The 22,790-nt window shown below is 35.4% G+C and overlaps 1 protein-coding gene across 7 annotated transcripts in view; it reads right to left on the bottom strand.

The window, feature by feature from the left end:
* Positions 1-22,790, bottom strand: part of CNOT4 (CCR4-NOT transcription complex subunit 4) — a 136,624-nt gene that overhangs the window by 17,688 nt on the left and 96,146 nt on the right. For 5 of the 7 annotated variants that reach the window (XM_040643966.1, XM_040643969.1, XM_040643968.1 and 2 more), the window contains 3 exons: positions 17,934-17,991; positions 15,303-15,552; positions 13,457-13,954 (listed from right to left, as the gene is read on the bottom strand). In XM_040643966.1, coding sequence (XP_040499900.1) covers positions 13,457-13,954; positions 15,303-15,552; positions 17,934-17,991 — 806 coding nt within the window. Of the gene's footprint in view, positions 1-7,272; positions 8,478-13,456; positions 13,955-15,302; positions 15,553-17,933; positions 17,992-22,790 lie in introns of those variants that run through there. The other 2 variants (XM_008707601.2, XM_008707602.2) reach the window with 1 other exon arrangement.

Below are 22,790 nucleotides of genomic sequence, written 5' to 3'. Positions count from 1 at the left end.
TGATCGTGCGTGCTGGTCCTTAAATGCTCTTTGGCACTGCAGAAAAATCCTAGGTAAATTTAATTCCACCTCTGTTTTACTCTTTATTTTGGTTCTGACATTGGTAATTAGTTTAAGTCTATATTACGTACTAGTACCTGCTAGGTTACACCGCCCTCCACCCAACACTAATGTTACTCCAAGATCACTGGGTCACATTTAATACCAGTTTCCACAACTTACAAGATCTGTGATAACAGTCATCAGTAGATGGACACTTTGAAAGCCTTCAATTCATTATTTGCACTGACATTCACAGTTGAAAGCCCTTGACTTGCAAGAACTACTATAATAATCAAACTGTAAGACACAACAAAGTTTACAAAAGAGATATATTCTGAATCTTGAAGTTTCCTTCTCCTTGAGTTACATGTATGAAGGCAAATTCAGATGGTGGGGGCTAAGAGAACTTTAAATTGTTGTTAGAATGTGATTATGGGCAAATCATAATCCTTCTAAGCCTTGTTTATTGTTATCATTATTATTACTTGGTCTTTAAAAGTCAGACTGTTAAAGAGTATGTCATAGATTTCAAGGCTCTAAAATTTATTCTAATAGAAGTTTTCTTATTATCCTTCCTTTAGGTTTTCCCAAGAGTGTGACATGGGGTGGGCATGCTTACTAGTGAGACTGAAATCTGATGAAAAAAAGCTAAGCAAATATTTGTTTAGATAAAATATGGCCAGGGGTGAGATAGGCAACAGTATTATAGCCTTGCTGCGTTTAAATAGGGTCTTTATTTCTTTAAAAAAAATTTTAGAAACAGACTATAAATGCATCATTTATCCTGAACATATGAAGTAAGCAGAACATAGCAGGAATAAATACATGAAACGTCGCAGAAAATTGGCCGGAGGCTTTTTCCTCTGCCACATTGAATAAGTGGAAGATTTAAACGAAAATTAGTAAGTATAAACCAACACACATGGGCACACACATACACAGTGACCCTCACACCCATAGGGAGCACTACGCTTAAAGTATACCTCTGCTAAGCAAACCTTTTCTTACATGATGCTAATCAAACGTCACGAAGACAGAAAGACTAGTACTGCTATTTCAAAACTATTCGGATGGTTGTTTCAGACATTTTTACCTACTCTGGAAAACATGTATCCTAAAGCTTTTTAACCTAGAGCTCCTTGCCTTCCTCTCTTTTTAAAGGGCGGTATATAAAAGTCGCTTCACCCACAATCGTAAGTAGTACTGTTGTGGAGAAGTACGGAATACTTGAAGGTTGAATGTTTGCCTTTCAGCCTACAAGGTAAAACACGAAGTCCAGATGCACACAGCCCCAACAAAGAATAGGCCAAATTCTCACAGCTGCAGTGGGTTATTTATTTTGCTGCTGTAACAGTGAGATAATGAAAGAACAGTACTAGAATACTGAATTGTACACTTTGGTTATTTGTAGGTTATGCGAATTTCACTTCAATTTAACAAAAAAAGGGCCTGGGTGTTTTAGAGGCTTTATACATTTTATAGAGGGGGCGAAAAGCTTTTGCAGTGTTGCTTTGTAACAGAGCACAACAGTGGGTCTGAATACCAAACAGGAGCTGAACAACAAAACTGTTCTAAGCACGGTACATTCCTGGGTCAGTTGGGAGCTTCCAGGAATCCTTAGAATAATCGTACATGCGAAGTGGACTAAGAACAAAGTAAAGTCAATAGCTGCCTTCAGAAGTAACGGTCTGAAGGAAGCTGGAAAGAATGGATTGGTTCTTTAAGTACAACAATTTCCAGCTGTTCCATGGAACTTCTAGGTACTTCAGCTCAAATCTCAAGAAGCTTAGATCGCTTAGGCTTTCCTTCAGTTCCAGGTAACTAACAGGTATAAACTAGATTTTTGTGTAACTCAAACCCAGGGTAGACTCTCTGAAACATTATGGAACAGAATAGATTCTCTTAATCAACCTCGAATTCTCAAGAGTCATTCTTTGGAAAAAGCTCTTAAGGAAGCTGGTATTGAAGGCTGGTATGCACAGCAATATATGGTTGGTAAGAATAATACTCGTGGCAGCAAATCACAGGGCAGAAAGGAGATCGAAGGAGCAGTGGCTTCTCGATCCTTCAGCATGGTTTCAGAAACAGTATTCTTGAGCAATGACTTGTACTTTGAAGTATTATCGCTTTTAAATGTCATAGCTGATATGTTAGCTGACATATACGGATCAAGTCCAGTGAGTTTAAAAATATGTTAGCGTCAGTAAATTAAAAGTGCTTCCAAACTAGGCATATTTGCTATTAACTGAATAAAGAAAAAAGTTATTTATCTATATCTCCATCCCTGTTTCACTTTATTTAGCAATTTTCCTTAAAGGTCACATCTAAGTATATAAAATGTACGAATAGATTAGTTCAATAACTATCTATTGAAATTAGTTTATATCTATCTATTCACATGGCACATTCTCTTTAGGGACAAACTGTCAAAACATTTTTATAACCAGTTATAATAAAATTCTGAATTTCTCTTTTCTACTCTTCACCAATCTACCACTTCTAATTCCAATGTGCTATATAAATAAAACAGAATGACCCAGTACAACTAAGTAAGAAAAGTTGGTTCTTTTCAGTTTATATGTGTGTTTGGGAGAAACTAGCTCATACTTGTAATATGGGCTCTTCAACTACCAGACCTACCGCCTCTAAACCTTCCACATCGTAAGTAACACGTCCACTATCCCTCACACTCACTAGGCTTACCTGCACCTGTCCAGTCTCATCCCTGGCTCTTCCCAAGCCTTTCCCTGCATTCTGCTTCCACACCCCTCTACTGTGCTGAGGAAGGAACATTTATCCCACAGGGGAAATTTTCCTTTGGGTCATCAACTTAAAAAAACCTGACCCAGGATTCCCCAAGCAGTATCATGATTTCTACAATTCTTTCATGCAGTCTGCTTTCTTACTCTCAAGAAATGGCTGCAAGGTAAGCGAGTAGAGAAGAGACAGACCACAGGGGTTACGAAAGCTAGCCGCCTTTCCAACCCCCAGCTCTGATGTTAGACATTTATATACCATCCTTTTTCTGGTTCTCACTTGTCATTCAGCACTGAACCATCATCAGGCTGACCACAGTCTCCTAATCTGTCATTCCCTTAACAACACTATACCTGTTCTTTGACCTCACCAAAACCTAAAGTCACTGAACTCCCTTCAACACACTCACACCATTGGTTCTTTCTTGCCTTAGTGGACTCTTCTTGACCATGAGATTAGGTACTTTGATGCTGTCTTCTTGAGTTTCTTTGTATTCCTTTCTCACCTTTTAACCAAACTCTCAATATTTGCTTTGTCTATCCTTGATGCTTTGTGCAGAACCAGAGAAACATACAAAACCATACATATTTGGACTCTAAAAGTTTTTAATTTGATCCTTATCTTTACTCAGTAATTCTTGAATTTAGGATGTACTTCAAGGCTTATTCTCAGAGGTTTATTTAATCGCCTTTCTTTACTGAGTCCCAACTCCACTCTTCACCCCCATTCTCTCACAATATGCATTCGATAGTAACTGATACGAGTCCTTTCCTGTGCTCTCATTTTCTCTAATTCCACCTTCTCTTTCCTAGATTTTCTGGTTGTCCTTACAAAGAACAAAGCCCTCTTCTCTAAAGCTAAGCCCATAACCAAACATCATCTCAGGAGCTTATCTCCTTCCAGCACTAGAGAAATCTGTTACCCTACTGGATTAGCCTGCCTTCTCTTTAACACTGTCCATGTCTTCCTCTCAAATACCTCTATAGGTTCTGCTTTTAAATATTTAAATATTCACCTTACCTTAAAGCAATGCATCCTAAGATTTACTATCCGTCTGGTAAGCATCCTGTCTTTCTCTTTCCTCTAGTTGACAAATGTCTTAAGTAAGTAATCAGTGGTTGCTGCATCCATATCCCTGACTTTTCTTCATGAATCCTAGGAATCTGGTTTTCATTTGTACCTTTATGAAAGTTACATTTTTAAAGGTCACCAGACACCTAGGCCTTTTCTTAGATCTCAAGTTTTCTGGCTTCTAATTCATAATTTCTTCTCCCGTTCCTACTATTACTGTTCTAATCCAGGCCATGTTATTTGCACTGCCCAGCAATATACACACTAGAAACTGTTTTCTAAGTGGTCCTAATTTCAAGCAAACACATCACCAAATTAATCTTTTAAAAATGCTACAATCAAGTTACATCTTTAGCAAAGAACCTAGAGTTCTCTACCACTGACTACATCCATAACAAGACTAAACCATCCTTCCCAGTTTTCAAGGCTTTTGCACACTTACTCCACCTTTCTGTATGACGTGTATACCTCAAACGAGTCCATCTCCTTACTGTCCTTCTCTCCTAATCACTAGAGGCCACTCCAATCTCTGCCTCTGGTTCTTTGTTCAGTCTGTTCCCTTTATTGTATTTCCCCCTCATATCATCTAAATTTCAGCCATCCTTCCAAATTGAAAAGCCCCAGACTTTATGAAGTCTTTCCCTGAACCAGCTTACATTAACTTAAATTCCCATTTTTACTTTTGTGTCAGCATAGTGTTTGATTAGTTCGCTAAACATTTCATGTGTAAATATGTGCATATATTACTGCCATTTACTCAGCACAAGGAGACAATGCAGTAGGTACTCATTCAGATAAAAAAAAAGGCTGAGAGGAGAAAGACACAGCACTAAGGGCAGAAGGACTAGCTTGACACTGGATAACTGACTTTGGTCCATATTTTGTAGAAAAAGACATGTGTATCATTGTTTTGAGTTATCACCTCTTTATAAGATAATCTTTTAAAAACGTTATTGTGTTTTCAATTTTATGATATCCATTTCTTAAAGCCAATTAAGCAAATTTGGGAAAACTTCAAGATCAAATACATAGAAAAATCTAAAACCTTATAACTCAACAGGATAAAACATCCCCCAGTTTTTAATGTATGCACAAATAACACAATGGCTGTCATTTTGTAAGATTTCTATGCATCTGCAATTCATTCCTTTTTCTTGGCTTTCTGAGGCAATACCTCTGTGGGAGTAGCTCCCTTATGGACCTGTGTCACAGTGGAAGAGAACTCTGGCAATCCTGAAGGTGCTTGGAACACCACAGAAATAGGAACAATGTCAGTAAAGAATGTGCACAGATACAATGTATTCAAGTGTTTTCTTTAAAAGAACATACATATAGAAAGCTCTATTTAACACCCAGAACACTAAGAGAGACATGAGCCATATACACATGACTAAGATACTTAAGTCAGAATCGTGAATGTATGTCTTCCCTATTAAGATTTTTTTCACTCCCTCCAAATTATCATATATTTTAAATTTTCAGGTATCAATATTTAATACCCTATGTTGCCATTGTCAGAGCAATGAATAATAAAATGAGTCTAGACCGCTATGGCTGTTCTTTTAAAGTATATTAAGAGCTGACCCTATAGAAAAAATCTGAAATAAAACTGTCACTAGACTGTTAACCTTGATGATAGGATCTATGCTTTATTCAACCCTCAAGGCCTAACTAAAGGTCACTATACAAAATAGGCACTCAAATATTTGACTAATATTTTGTTGTAATAAAGGGAGAGTTTACAAAAGCACCATCTGGAAAAACAAAATATGACAGTAGAATGAAAAGGAAAATATTATTCATCAGGAAATATTTTCTAATGGAATCTTTAAGAAAATAAAAAGAGGCACTTGACATTCATCATGACTTAAATAAATCACTCACTCCAGGTCTCTATTTCCTACAGTGGCACTAAAGCCATTTCACGGTAGCAGTTCGTAACTTCACTTCTGGGGGTGGGGGATGGGGTGGGGTGCCACCATGCCCTTTATAAATCTAACAACTATGGATTTTCTCCCCCCAAAAAAGCAGACAGCTGTACATACGTATAAACTTGTAACTTCGCTAGTAATCCAAAGGGTTCTGAACTCTGGTTTTTATAATTCCTGATTTAAGAAACAAACTAGTTACTTTTTTAAAAAGTTAGGATGGAAAAGCATAAAAAGCTTCCCTTGTGTATTACACATTCAGCTTTTAAGAATTTTTCATTCTTTACCATAATTCATGTTCATCAACTTACTTGCTATGTGAAGTGGTACTTTCTTTTATTATGTGTTGTGTAATTTCTCCTGTGATTTTATATAATTAATTACCAATATGATTTCAAGACTTCACTTTTTTAAAAACACCACACTACATGAAATATTAGGTAAGCAAAAAAGCTTATTATTCTAGGCTTACAAGGGCTCAAAATTACAAAGTTAAAGGATAACCTTTAGCTTTTCAATGTGAAAATAATTAAGTTGAAGCCTAAGTGCCCAAGATGCATTTTTGTGATGTATGGTGTGTGTGTCAAAAGTGTGAAGGATGGAAAAGCAGGCAGGGAGAGAGTTCTGGGTTCTAGCAAGTCTAGACAAGCTACCTGACAGTTTTTTGGCTCTGGCTAGGAAGGAGAAAGGAGAGAGAAAGCGACCACAGGAAAAAAGCCTTGTTTAACAGGTGTATCTTTCTCTCAACACAGAGAAGTAAAGTAAATGGGAGGAACCATTTGTCTTGGTAAGGAGATCCAGGCAATGAAAGGCTAGCACTGATGGCTGGAGAAAGCTATGTACTAATAAGCTTCATTACGGGGAGCCCAAAGCCTAGGAATCTCAGCACCACAGGAGACATTAAGTGGATGTCTTGCCCTCTTACAGCAAAAATGAAACCATAATTAACCCATGATAAAAGCCTTCTGGCTTATAAATCTACAGTATTTTACTTGTATTTTCTAAATTTCTGTACCCAAAGTCACTTTTGAATAGAAATTAGAGATTGTCACTTATGCAAAATCTTACAAAAATAATTTAAATGGCTAGATAATTAGCTGTTCCTACACCTCAGTTAACCAAATCAAAGGATATCTAAGAATAGATTTTAGTTTACCCACTACACCTGAGGACAAAGCCTTTCCATTTGCTGTATTATAGCTAATAGAAAATAACCAGACTTCATAGAGAGGTAACCTTGAAAACTCCAACATGATATTAAGTTATCATCTCCAAATAACGTGTTTTAAAATGCTAAGGCTTCCTTTTTTGGTTTTCACATTACCCTTTTAATATTTTTAACAAATAAAGGCATATCTTTTATCACAATTGTTTTTGAAAACGTCAAAAGGAGATCTGACTTTCCCCATTCTTCCCAGATGCTTAATTTAGGCAGAATATGGTCATGTTTTCTGAATCAGCTTTTGCTCACTGCTCAGAATTGAATTCAGTTTATTTTTTTTCATTATCAGTTTTAAAATTTTTCAAAAAATCGTGTATTATCCAAAAACATCACTTCACATTATGTCCTAATAAAGCACTTCACTATCCTCTGTGATCAAAATTATCTATGACAACTTACATGGCCTAATTTTAGAGGATCCCCAATCTCTTCTCCTCCACCTTAGTCTCATTTTGGCCAGGTACTGGTAATATAGCTTTATTATCACATTTCAATTATTAAACAATGAAGTTTCCAAACAGATATCTCACAAAACTACCGTTTTTTCAATAAAAATGTTACACTACTATGGTTGCTTCTCACATACAATGTTTACCCCATATTCAAGTTTCTGATAAATCAACTGTAAGTTGAAATTCTGTTTCTGAGGCATTTCCTGGTATACTAGGCAGTGCATTAGAAAAGAGATATTGCATTTAGTCTATAATAATTAATCTTCTAAATATAATTAACAACCATTCAAAAAGAAAGTGCAAATGTGCAAATCAGAGACAACAAAAACAGTTTCTAAACATGTAATGCATTAATATAGGCTATAAATCCATACAACTAAAAATAATTGCTGACAACATCCTTCTGAGCATTAAACAACACCACCAATTTTGCTTTATATGTTTTCTTTCTTCTCAAGTATTCAAAGAAATGCAATAGACATTATCTTAATTTTCAATTTTTTCATGAGTATATTAGGATATTACCATTTTTTTTCACAAATCAGAAAACAAGGAACTACCATTATCTTTGCATAATTTCAATAATAGAGCCAAAATAAGAACAATTCTAGCTAATCTCATCTGGGAATCTTAATTAGTACTACAAGTTTATTTGTGTGAGTTAAAAATAGTATCACTCATGAGAAACAATGCCAAAATTATTATGCTAATAAATCGTGTTAAAGGCCTAGTGAAGAAATACTTTAGCAACTATGAGGTAACACACTAGTTGTAGGCATGAGGAACGTTTATATTGGCTCTTTTGGGTGTATACATTAAATGCGAAATCAGAAAGGAATCATGCAAAAATCCGGTTGCCCATGCAAGCACCCCAGAGTCTAATCCTCTCCTCTCAGTTCTGTTGTCAGGCCACAGTAGTGTGGAGACTTGTAGGCTGCTGTCCTTGTTGTAATGAATGGGAAGAGGCTGACAGTGGCATGGTCGAAACCTTCACCTCTTCTTCCCCTGTGGAAAAGTCAGTCATGGTCTAGTTATGGGTGACTAGATTTGTTAACAGTCCCTTTAAAAATGATTTCAATATTTGGAATACTGATACATATATAAAATACATGCTTAATGGCTGGAATCTGGGTGTGAAACAAGACATGAATTTTAAAATATAAACTTATCAAGTACCTAGAAAGTAGTTACACTATAAACACACCCTTCAATTTAATACTATGTCAGATATAAAAACAAATATAATAGATTTAGGATTATGAATAGACAAAAAAGAAAAAAAAAAAAAAGAGAGACCAGGAAAGCCATTCTTTTCCAAGCCAATTGGACCCCTTTTAAATTCAGATACTCCTCTAACAGTAATAGTATTTTGTGAAAAAAATTAAAAATAAGTTCACATATGTGAAAACATGTTTTTAAAAGGAAAAATGACAAATCCATTTTTAAACCAGAAATCATGTTTATAAAAAAATTAACAAAAAGATATAAATAAATTCAGCAAATTCCCATATAGCATCTGAAAATTCACTGCGTACTTCTGAAGGAATTAGAGAAGAGTAAAATGCTAACAATACAACGATCCAATTGACTGAAAGCGAGATGACTACTTCTAGGTCAGAGAACTATACACAAAATGAGATCAGTTCTCCTAATTATAATTGGTAATTACCGGACTGCAAGTGACTTGTTTCATACATGACTCAAAATCCAATCAAGTCACTGTTAAAATAGCTAATTCAGTAATAAAATTTAGAAAACTGTCCCCTCACAAGTAAAATTTGAATGAAAAAAATCCAATCCTAAACAGTTTCAAATATTTTTCTAAGTATATCTTAAAACAACAATGATTACAGACTGAGACTTACTATTATTTGTTTTCCAAATAATTTTTAGCATTATGGAATAAAAGCATCTTGGCAGAGAGTTCTTTGAAAAACAAATCTGCAAAATTACATTTGGAAATATTTAACTGACAGACTTAACTGACAACACGAAGAAAGACTCTCAGCCTTTAGAACAGGTTATTTCGTAATTTTCAGTAAATTGGCCAAGATTCTATAAACTCCAAGTACACAGCAAGGGGGCTGTGTAGAGGAAATTTCAGACTAGAGTTCTTGGTGAGAACAGGGTACTGATTAGGACAACGCAAGAGATTAATTTTTATCAAGTATATATACTTCATTCTATTTTGTAGCTATAGGCCATATCCCTGAGCTGGGCCAACTGTCTCGTGAATAGATACTGTTGATGAAAAGGGACCTGCAAGTGTGTGAGAGCAACAATCAATTACTATGGGAAGAAAGCCAAGTTAAAGTACATGCCAGTGATCTTCACTTGTGAAGGTGAACATCAATGCTGTAGTGAAAACATTTCAGTTTGAATGTGGGATCTGGGTACTTGTCCTAATTCTACTACTGATCGAATGTTTGACCTTTAACAAATTATTTAACCTTTCTGGAACACAGCTTTGCTTTTTCTAGAAGAAGGAGATGAACAAGATAAGTAAGTCACTTTTTAGGAAAAGTCACTTCTTAAACAAAAGCACATGGTTCCAATAACAAAAAAGATCTGAATGGACCTACTATAATTGTCCACTAATCAAAGTTTTCCCCCAAGAATATTTATTTCAAAAATCCTTCAAGGCTTAGCAAACTGAATGTGCAGCCAAGAAAATGCTGTTAAAAAGATTTTACCTAATTAAGAAAATAACTAATTTTAAACAACAAAAAAATGTTTTCATGTAGGCATAAGAAATGGAAGCCGCATTTCTGTCAAACATCTGGCAACTGTCCTTCCCATGATAGGTTTCAGATATATCAATTTTTAATAATTTAACTGAAACAAACCAAAACTAAAGATTTAAATACAAATATATAATAAATATAGACATGGTATCTGTAGGGTATATAGGTGACTGATACCTGAGTATTTGCTCCTAAAGGTCAGGGACCCTGTTTTGCTCTACATATCTAAAGAATAAATAAATATATGTACCTTTACCAGTGTTGAATATTGTCTAACCATATCTTAAAGTGGCAGGTATCATAGAAACAGTAGGTACTCTCCATTATGAAGCACTTCACCAACAGCTACCCTGGTAAGATACCATGATATTCATTGCAGGATACAAAGTTGAACCTATTTCAATAGTTCAACTCAAGTACAACTGACTTACGACTAGGGGTGGGGAAGGCAGATATTGCCTAGGTACTAAATTGCTTCAACTTAGACACAGTTAAAATGTACATCGTTCTCCAGAATTTCACTGTCATTTCTAATTGTTACTGAAAATCCTAAATGATCTGGCTACAATTACGTAACAATTCTGTTTTTAGGTTTAGCACATTCGTCTTCCTGAGATATTTGCCAAATATTTATAGGACATGAGAGTATTCTGTGTAACTCTTAACAACAATTTAAAATATTCTGTTGCATTAAAACTAAAATTTCTCTTGTCATCAGAGACTTAAAAATAATCTAATAATAAGCTTAATCATAAGTCACCATTTAAATACCAAACAAGTATGAATAGTCAAAAACTGAAAATATGAAATAACAAACTCTCCCAACCTCCCACAAAATACGACAATGATTCAGAACCTGCAAGTTGGTGACTTCATTCTTAGAATTTCTGGGAAAAAAAAGTATTTTGCTCTATGGTTGAGTATATGTTAAAAGGAAAACCCACAAAGAGAAGACAATAATTTAATGCCACATTTTTTTCATTACGTATCTAAGTTTAGATGAAGATTTCAAATGACTAACATGAGGACAACTACACTCACAAATCAGTAATTATTCATTACCACTGTGGCATTTTCACAATATATACTGGTTTGAAATATCTGGGATAAGATTATTCTTTTTGTGCTAATGGACAATATGGTAACTGTGAAATCAGAAGAACAGATAACTTACTGAAGATAGTCATGTAATAAGTCAAATAAAAGTATACAATGAAGACAGCTAAGAACTGGAGTCCCACAAAGGCACCCTTCTTCCTATCATATCAAGTCCACACTGTGCTCCCTCGCTGTCAGAGCTCCCCATGTTCTTGTCAATTCTATTTATACAATACATGAAGCACCTCCCATTACTGAAGGCAGTTCTATTGCTTCTTAATGAAATGACATACTAATTCCTGCCTCCACGCCTTTATTCAGCAGTTCCCATCAGTATAAAAGGTCTTTCTCTTTTCCCCACTAACCCAAATCCAAGATACCATAGTACAGACCAATTCCTACTTCTTCAGTGAAGCCTCCCCAACAATTATAGGCTCAATTGAGATTTCTCAGATTTCAGTTATCATATAGTTACCACTCTCATACATAATATTAAATTTATTTCTTCAACTACACTGCAAAATACCTGGAAATAGTATCCATATTTTATAGTTCTTTTATATTACCCACATGGCCTAGTTTATAGTTGGGCAAACAGGAACCCAAATATTCACTGCAATTGGTTTAATATTTTATTTTTATATGTTTAGGATATTTAGGGGAACTTAACTTTAACTCTTAATGTTATAATCCGTTATGAGATACACTACTGGTCATTAAAATGCCACAAATGATTAAAGCAAAACAAAACAGAATTACACTCTAATATGCTGTTTTGAATGAAAGAAAAAAAAAGCAGTATCAGGAACTGAGTACTTAAGTGTTTCACAAGTGAGTATCACGTAGAAGGAGAAGATTGAACAATGTCACTCTGAATTACCTGCTAACTACCATAACCAAATGAACAAATACCATGAGTCCCACTGATATACGAACCACTACATTGGTGTATCATGCTTATGTAAATTAACTTTACTGTATCAACTGTTACATTCACTGTATCAAAAGCCACAAACCATATTCTCTTAACCCATCTACTTGTCTTGAAAATGCAATGTGGTTGGTCACAAAAAGAACAGAGCCAAAGAACTCTGATGGATCTCTTCAAATTCACCTATCAACCTTGCTAAAAACAAGAGAACAAACGACGTGCTGGGAACAGCACACTATTACAATAAGACTGTGCCATGCCATATCTTAAAGGCCATGACCAGGGATAATAATAAATTTTATGAATTATGTAACAGAGTGAGGGACTATTCTTTCCTACTTGAGAGATCAGGAGAGAAACAAACTCTCTCTTTTACCAGTCATCTCTAAAGCCCAAATTAAGTAAATTAAAAACAAACGAACAATTAATAAGAAGGATTCCTTTAGATATAAGAAGTCACTTAATCTAATAAATGTTATGTGGGACCTTAAAACCCCAAAGTTCTGAAACCTTCAAGGGTAGCAGTACAAAACCAGAAGTATTCCGGTATCACTTATAAGGAACCTAATATTTTCCCCAGAAATAAAAACATGACAGACCAAAAGGGAAAGTGTCTCTCCTTGAACTGCTTTTTCACAGAAAGTATACACATATGTCTGTGAAACATTAATAATCAGAGTTCTCATATTAAGTACTTTATTAACATACAGCACAATTTGTGTGTGTGTGGGTTTGTGCGTATCAGTCAAAATAAGTAATTGCCAAAAGTAGTTAAAGAGTGGCTTTATCCCTCATGCTCTCACTAATTACCATCTCAAAAAAATTTTTTTTGGATCAGTTTACTTTTAGAATGTATAATTGGAATTTTTACCATGGTGTTGGACTTTCCAGCACCATAATTTCAGAGCACATTTTTTTCTTTTTCTTTGTGCATTTACATTCCATATGAAAAGTTTGGTAACTACCCTGTTAAATAAAATGCTTCCAAGTTATAACTAGGTATAATACTCCACCATCCTTATAAAGCTCAATATTACAAGGCATCCATCCAATTAAAAATTTTTTAAATTATGATAAGGACTTTTTTTTCCCCACAGAAATTTCCAAGAATAATAAGTACTCTCTGTTATTTAAAAATTCCCTCCCTACCCACCCAACAACCTGAAGTCATGAGTTATTCACAAATTCTCAAAGGCTATAAATGAACCTACCTGCTATAGGGATCCCTCCCAGACCTGTGTTGTGCTGTGGCGGGAGATTCAAGTCCAAGAAATTACTATTTGAGGTGGGGTTTGCTGTGTGGTTCAAGTGCATGATGCTATTGCGTGGAAAGGCCATCCAAGGATAGCGGGCTGCCTGGCCTGGAAAACTGAATGAATTATAAACTGCTCGGTGCTGCTGAAATTGAGGGAACCTCTGTGGCAAGACTGAAAAGGTACTATTGAGAGAGTTGGCATTTGTCGGTGCAGCAGGATGCAGGAATCCAGAGCCCGGACCTTTGGCGGTTGTAGTGTGTGAAGAGGAGTTCTGAAGAGATGTGGGCGAAAGGGAAGGCTGGTCTTGGACTGACAGTTCCTTTTCAATCAGGTCTGCTAAGGCTTTTCGAGTGACATCAAAGGGATCAAAACCCAAGTCATCCTCTGGTTGTTTAGAAGAACCGAAGCCAAATGCTGCTTGCCAGTCTGTAGAGGATGATACTGGGATTGTTTCTGTTGGGAAGACAATTAGTGATAAGTTTAAAATACATAGCTCACTTGTATACTTAACGAGTGTCCACACTAGTGAAAGTTAAACACATCGTATTATAAGATAAATATATCCAAAATCTGTATGATTTCTTAGCATATAAGATTGTAATATTATAAAAGGTCTCATATACTTCTAGCAATGATTTCATCTTAAGTTACCAACTTCAAAAACTGAATGATATAGGCTGATTTTCATAATCAAAGAAAACAAAGTACTTGAAACCCAAATTACACCTTCAGCTATTCATAACCAAAACCTGGAAAAAGTCATTTCAATGAAATAAGGTAATAAATATGATGTAACAGAATCCAATTAGTAAAGTTTATTTTTAAAAATGTATTTATCAAAGACAAAGTCTAAGTAATTTTGAATATGCTTTATATATATATATATATGTTTATATAATGCTCCACTGATAATAGGTGCTATATTTTCAATGTTAATTTTATGCCATCCTTCACATCAATAAGAAAACTTACAATGAATAAAAATGAAAATGGCTCAAAAATGCCAAAATGCAACTTTCAATATTAATTAACTAACATACCTCTTTGTCAGCTGGAGAAAAAAAAAATCTTAAACTATATAAACACAAATAAGATTAAAAATATACGTCCTTAAAAGCTCTTAGAGGAATAAGCATTTCATTATCAGGAAGATGATCTAGGGGCGCCTAGGTGGCTCAGTCGTTAAGCGTGGGCCTTCGTCTCAGGGCATGATCCCAGAGTCCTGGGATCAAGCCCTACATCGGGCTCCCCGCCCTGCTGGGAGCCTGCTTCTTCCTCTCCCACTCCCCCTGTTTGTGTTCCCTCTCTCGCTGGCTGTCTCCCTGTCAAATAAATAAATAAAATCTTGAATGAATGAATGAATGAATGAATGAATGAAAGAAAGAAAGAAAGAAAGAAAAGAAAGAAAAGGAAAGAAAGAAAGAAAAGAAAAGAAAGAAAGAAAGAAAAGAAAAGAAAGAAAAGGAAGGAAGGAAGGAAGGAAGGAAGGAAAGAAAGAAAGAAAAAGAAAGAAAGAAAGAAAGAAAGAAAGAAAGAAAGAAAGAAAGAAAGAAGAAAGAAAAAGAAAAGGGAAAAAAAGAAAGAAAGATGATCTAACCCTTGATTTCTGGAGAAATCTGTTAACACGGTAAGTTCTAGGTCATACAACTACTTATCTAACCATCCTACTCCATGCAGTTTAAATGTTTACAACATTATGAAAAAGGGAGTGGGGGTGCTTTAAAGGGGTTAAAAACACATCAAGCAAGGGCTCACTTCAGCCTGAGTAAAATTATTAACATGTAGTAGTATTGTTGTATACCTGATGTGAAGAGACTCTGTGGCTCTGGTGCTGTAGGCCAGTCACTGGATGTCTGTGGGGAGCTGGGGAAAGGAGGAAGCCCACTTGGGATTGGGTTGGGATGGCGAAAGTTATCTGAGAATAACGACTGTGACTCAGTTACTGCCCCTTCAAAAGGAGACCGTGCACTGTGATTGGATGAACTGATGGGGATGACTGGATTGGATTTTGATAAACCAGGTGGTGGTGAAGGCGTATCACTGTTAGATATCTAAATAAAATAGGAAAAGAAAAGAATAATCAATAGAAGTTTACACACCTTTATGAGCCGCCATTAAAAAGGCTTGTAACAAAAGGCATTAGAACAGTGGTCTTCAAACTGGGGTGCTTAAAGACTTTTTTATGAGAACACGAATTTTCAAAAAATCCATCAATTACATATATACTCTTTTCTAAAACTGACTCCTCCTTGAAAAGACTAAGCCAGTCTCCTCTCCTTTCAAAATCTATCTTCTCTCACTTTACAAAGAAAAGACTACTGCTCGCTCTTTGGGATTTAACTGTAGTAATTTGACCAAGAGTGAAAAATTTCTGAGAGCAACAAAAATATTATTAGCAATATCCAGACTGGTGATGAGAGTGACTAATGACTAGATTCTTTTGCAAACTAGATGATTCCCAATACTTAAGTTTTAAACAAAATGGAAAGATCTCATCACATTATTTCTAAACACATCATTAAAAATAATTTTTGTGATAAATCTTTATGATTCTTAGGTATTTAATTCAGAAGGAGTTCAAAAATTTGATAATGAGATAATACTCTTTCTTCCAACCACTTATATAAATAAGACACCTCAGCACTGACATGTTTTTACAAAAATGAAAACATGACTAACATTGCTGTTGAAACTTGTCTCCTTGTACCAACAGGTAATATTCATCCATGGATACATGAAAACCAATTTTAGTTTTGTTTTTTTTTTTAAGATTTTATTTATTTGAGAGAGAAAGAGAGAGCACACAAGCTCACACAAGGAGGGTGGGGCAGAGGGAGAGGGAAAAGTAGACTTCATGCTGAGCAGGGAGCCCGACCAGGGCTCGATTCCAGGATTCTAGGATCATGATTTGAGCTGAAGGCAGATACTTAACCAACTGAGCCACTTAGGCGCCCCATGAAAACCAATTTTTAAATAGCCCTAGCCATCTCATTAAGAAATAAATTTCCAATATAATTTTAGTGTTTGTATTTAATGATTAATTTTTATCAAAATCTGCATTTATACAAGTTGCTTTGATCAAATAAAAGCTATGAATAAAAATTCAGAAGAAAGTTAGTTGGGGGACACCTGGGTTGTGCAGTCAGTTAAGCATCCGACTCATGGTTTCAGCTCAGGTCATGATCTCAGGGTCCTGAGATTGTGCCCCACAACAGGCTCTGTGCTCAGCGGGGAGTCTACTTAAGTTTCTCTCTCTCTCACACAAATAAATAAATCTTTTTAAAAAATTTTAAAAAGAAAGAAAATTGGCATTTAAGGCCTTGTCTCAGAAAAAAGTATTGTTTCCAAGTGAAAATTCATGTCTATTTTTGAGAGAGGTATATGCCTGTCAAGAATAAACTATACTGTATTAAGATAAAATTCTGTAATGGCAGAAGTAGAAGAATGAGTTCAAGAAGAACACAGAATGATGTAAAAAAAAGTGTGTATTTTTTTAAATGAATGAGAGCACAAGATATTCTGATATTTGAATCCCTTAGATACTTATTAAAAAGCAATGTAGTGCTTTTATTTAAAATACCAATATTTACAATATCCTGAAAATTACATCCTTTACAGTGATTCTTAAGTTAATATGAAAAAAATCTTTAATGTTAACCTAAAATATACAAAGGATATACAGATTTTCAAATTCTTTTCTGGAACTTGTGAGCAAAAATTCTGGAAAAGCAGTGTATTTTAGATCCTCGAGTTTCTCACAAACATTGTGGGAAACTGGCCATTCTTTATAGAACAGATTAAAAGTACATTTTTCTGTACCAATGTAAGAAGGTGTACAGAAGCTTATGCAGTGAAAAACACACACCTAGACAAGATGATACAAAGGAGTATACAAAGATTAAGGCCTCACTCAGTATCAATGTGGATACAACTCTGAACTATTTGGTTTATTATTTCAAAGCCCACAGTCGTTTGGGGGAAAGGGAAAACTGTTGGGCAAGGACGCTGTGAGAAACAGAAAATTAAAGTTGACAACAAGCAACAAGGGGAGTGTATATAGCAGAGAAACAACTCTTAAAATCAAGAATGAAGAAGGCATGCTAGTCTGAGACCATTCTGGAGTAGGGTCAAAAAGACCAGTAGTATCAGTGGATTCTTAGGACACTAATATATCACCACACGGTACAATAGAACATGTGGTCATAAGGATAATTCTGAGTCATCAAGAAAGGGCTAAATTATACTCTTATGCAGTATATTCTACGGAAGAAAGGAAGACTATTTATAGTAGATTTTAAAAAGATACCCACTAACAGTATTTTTAAATTGTCTCAGTATTTGAAGTATTTCCGACTACCTAGAAAATTCACTTGCTTAGAATGCCGTTTCAGGGAATGAAGATAAATGAAGCGATACAGAATCAAAATCTTACCTGCTGGGAATTATCACCATTCCCTATACTGAGAGAATCTGAAGGTTTGTCAATGGGGCTGTAAAAAGAAAACACATCAAATAAAATCAGAGTAAAGTCATTCTCACACAATGAAAACAAACTCCCCAAAAGCCAGAAAAACAGACATTTTATTATCTTAACATTTGTTGATGCACTATGATGTAAAGATATTAGCTGAGATGTTGAGGATACAAAAAAATAAAAGATCAAATTCATACCCTTGAACAACTTATATTCTAATTAGATTCTCCAAAAACAATGGGTGAAACAATAACTTATGAAAAAAAAAGTCCTGCCTAAAATGAGTACTACTGTACGTCAAAAATTTAACCCATTATTCGGTTTTGTGCACATGATAAACACATTCCCCATTAAAATTCTTGAAATAATACTCACCTATTTTTCCAGGTGTTTAACAGAGGGCATAAAAGTCACTCAAATGTTCTCTACAGGTTCTTAAGAGCAATAAATTTCCTTTACTACTTCAATATCCTACTTACAACCCTGAAGAAGGCATATATGTGTGTATAAATGCACACACACAAAACAGAAACTTTTGTGTAAACTATTTACTCTTAAACAAAGACATAAAACTTGACTTCCATATAGGGAAAATGCAGTACAACAATAAAGTAACACAGAATTGATGACTTAAAAACAAAACAAAATCTTTACAAGTATTACAACAGTGACCTAGCGAGGCATTTCCATAACTGTATTTAACCTACCACATGAATAAAAGATAAGTATTAGTACCCAAATATTAATATGATATTACATATTAGAGCAAAACAAATTAAGATTCCAAATTTCTCAAAATTATTTTATTGGCTAGAAATATATACAAAGTTACCCTGATAGCCAGACAATTTACTGGTACCACATTTAATTACTCTAGAAAAATTTAACAAGGGCTAGTACCCAATGACAATACCCAGCGTATCTTCTGCATAAACATCACCAGATGCTTGTGACTCTTGACAAATAGGTCTGGGATTCACTAAATAGCACCTTTAGTTATTATTTTCACGAAACAGCAATACCATCAATTCATTTTATGGTCAAATGGCTATTACAAATAATTTTAAGATATAGCTTAGAGCCCACTAAGTTTGGAGACATTTGGGGAAATGAGATAGGTACATACCAACAAATATCAACCAGTGCCGATTACTACGTGAATTGTTTAAACCATAAATTCCACAGGTCTTTAAAAGAAAGAGAAGCCACCATAAGTGGGGCAATTAGAAACATTTCCTAGGGGAGTTCAAATTTATGCAGATCCTCAAAAAGATTTATACATTAGGAGAGGGAAGGGAAAAAGGAGAAAAGAACATTAAAGGTAGGAATAGCAAGTGTACCATGCATCAAAAAGTCACAGATGGGTTTGGGAAAAAGTTAAGTAATTAGTTAAGTAATTACTTTAGCTAACACACAGGATGATTTTGACAACAGTGGGAGGTAAAGATAGCCAAAGGGTAGACACCAGGGGCTAAGAGAAACTGTTGAGCATAGAAATGATATAAACAAAACAGTATTAGAAAGATTGGTGGTGGCATGAAGAACAGACTGGAACATAGTACAGATGATATGAGAAGAACTTGTTACATTTTCTAAAAAAATTTTTTATTGTGGTAAAGCAGACTTAATATAAAATCTACTTAACCATTTGTAAGTGCACAGTTCAGTGGTATTAAATACATTCCAACTTGTTGTACAACCATCACCACCATCTATCCCCATCTCTTTTTATCTCATAAAACTGAAATTCTATAAACTCCCCATTTTCTCCTCCCTCCCAGTCATTATAATTTTGACTACTCTAAATAACTCACATAAGTGGAATCATAGAGTATTTCTTTTCCTTCCTTTTAGAGCTGAATACTACTTTGTATTTATACCACATTTTGCTTGTCCGTGCATCTCGCCACGGACACTTGGACTGCTTCCATGTTTAAGCTACTGCGAGCTAGCACATAAGTGCACAAATATCTCTTCAAGGTACTGCTTTCAATTCTTTTTGCTGTATACCCAGAACTGGAACTGATGGGTCATATGGTAATTCTATTTTTAATTTTTAAGGAACTGCCATACTGTTTCCCACAGTAGCTGTACCATTTTTTTATGCCCACCCATAGAGCACAAGGGTTCCAATTTTCCACATCCCTTCCAACTCTCATTGTTTTCTGCTTTTTTACTTTTATTTTTTCCTTTTTTTACTGTTTCAAGTTTTTATTTACATTTAGATACAGAACTTAGTGATTCTGTTTTCTGCTTTTTTGGTGGTAGCCACACTAATGCATCTAAGGAGGTATCTCATTATAGTTCTGATTTGCATTGCCCTAATGATTAGTGATGTTCAGCATCTTCTCATGTGCTCAATGACCATCTGTCTATCTTCTTTGCAGAAATGTCTATTCAAGTCCTTTGTCTATTTTTGCATTAGGGTACTTGATTTTGTTGCTGTGTTTTAGGAGTGCTCCATATATTATGGTTATTAACCTTTTCTCAGACATATGACTTACAAGTATTTTCTCCCATTCTGTGGGTTGCCTTTTTACTATGGACAGTGTCTTTTGAGTCACAAAATTTAAAAATTTTCATTAAGTCCAATTTGTCTATTTTTTCTTTTGTTACCTGTGCCTTTGGTGTCCCAGCCAAGAAATCATTGCCAAATCCAATGTTGTAAAGCTTTAGTCATGTGTTTTCTTTTAGTGGTTTTGTTGTGTGAAAGAAATTTTTTTTTTAAAGATTTTATTTATTTATTTGACAGAGATAGACACAGCCAGTGAGAGAGGGAACACAAGCAGGGGGAGTGGGAGAGGAAGAAGCAGGCTCACAGCGGAGGAGCCCGATGTGGGGCTCGATCCCATAACGCCGGGATCACGCCCTGAGCTGAAGGCAGACGCTTAACCGCTGTGCCACCCAGGCGCCCCTGTTGTGTGAAAGAATTTCAATCTAAAATAGAACCGGAGAATATAAGATGGATAATTTCACCCATGTGCCCCCAGGAAGGTAAACCTAAGGACTAAAAGACTGATTCCTCCAAAATGTCTGATTTACAGAAAGTGGACAGTGTTGAAATTTTCTTGGGTGGGAGGATGATCAGAGGTTGTCCTATATCGACCTTGGGAAGTTTTGCCAGAGGAATGGATGGAACATGGCTCAAACTGGATTGACCTCACATAATGGGACGACTTGAGCTTTGTTTGTGTGACTGGAATGATTTTCGTTTGGTCAGGAAAATTTTCAAGGCTGATTTCCTGTTTTTGATTTTAGCGTACTCTTAACTGAACTCTCCCCTCTTTCCATTCCTTGCCCATAAATACAACCTACCAAAAAACCTTCAATGGACTCGCCTGTAGCATGCTACAGTTTGCTTGTTCCACATTGCAGTCCCTCTGCTATTCCTGAATAAACTTACCTTCCTGAGCTTGCCTAAGTTTCTCACTTTATTTATAGTCAATAATTATTTTAGGTCTTACAATTAGGTCATTGATCCATTTTGAATTTTTGAGTATGGTCTTAGGTAAGGGTCCAACTTCATTCTTTTGCATGTAGATACCCAGTTTTCCCAGCACCGTTTGTTGAAAAGACTTTTCTTTCCCCCACAGGGGAAAAGGGTCTTGGTACCTTTGTTAAAAATCATTTGACCCTATATGTGATGGTTTATTTCTGGGTTCTCTTTTCTACTCTACTGGAATATGTATCTGTCTTCATGGCAATCCCATGCTGTTTACATTACTGCAGATTTGCAGTTATGCTTAGAAATTAGGAGCTGTGGGCCCTCCAGTTTTTTTTTTTCAAGATTATTTTGGCTATTCGGGGGTCCTTTGAGATTCCACATGAATTTTAGGATGGGTTTGTCTGTCTGCAAAAAAACCCACCATCAAACAAACACCATCACTGGAGCACCTGGGCAGCGCAGTCGGTTAAGTGTCTGACTCTTGGTTTCAGTTCAGGTCATGATCTCAGGGTGGTGAGATTAAGGCCCATGCTGGGCTCCGTGCTCAGCACTGAGTCTGCTTGAGATTCTCTCTCTCTCTCCCTTGACCCCTTCCGCTTGTTTGCTCTCTCCCTAAAATAAGTACATCTTTAAAAAAAAAAATCACTGGGATTTTGATATGGAATGCACTGTGTAGATAGCTTTGGGTAAAAGCAACATTTTAATAATACAGTCTTCCAATCCATGAACATGGGATGTGTTTTCCTTTATGTATTTTTAATTTCTTTCAGCAATGTTTTGTATTTTCATTGTATAAATCTTTAACTTCCTTGCTTAGAAATTTCTAAGTATTTTATTTTTCTTGACACTGTCGTGAACAGAATTATTTTTGTAATTTCCTTTTCAACTATTCATTGTTCACATTTAGAAATACAACTGATTTGTGTGTTGACTTTGTACCCTGTACTAAATTCATTTATCAGTTTTAACCATTTGTTTATTTTGTGTGTGGAATCCGTAGGACCGTCTACATATTAAGACCATACTATCTACAAAGAGATAATATTACTTATTCTTTTTCTATTTAGATGTCTCTTCTTTTTCTTGGCTAATTGCTATGGCTGGAACATCCAATAATGTGTTGAACAGAAGTGGTAAAAGTGGTCATTTGCCTTGTTCCTCACTGTAGAGGGAAAGCTTTCAGTCTTTCACCACCGAGTATGATGTTCACTGTGAGTTCTTCATATACAGTTTTTATTATGTTGAGGTAGTTTCCTTCCTAGGTTGTTTGTCATGAAAAGGGTGTTCAATTTTGTCAAATGTTTTTTCTGCATCAATTGAGGTATCGTGTTTTTTATCCTACATTCTGTTGATATGACACATCAAATTGC

This window comes from Ursus maritimus, unplaced genomic scaffold (genome assembly GCF_017311325.1).
Source record: "Ursus maritimus isolate PB19 unplaced genomic scaffold, ASM1731132v1 scaffold_3, whole genome shotgun sequence".
NCBI lineage: Eukaryota > Metazoa > Chordata > Mammalia > Carnivora > Ursidae > Ursus > Ursus maritimus.
This window is presented reverse-complemented; position numbering and strand designations above follow the sequence as displayed.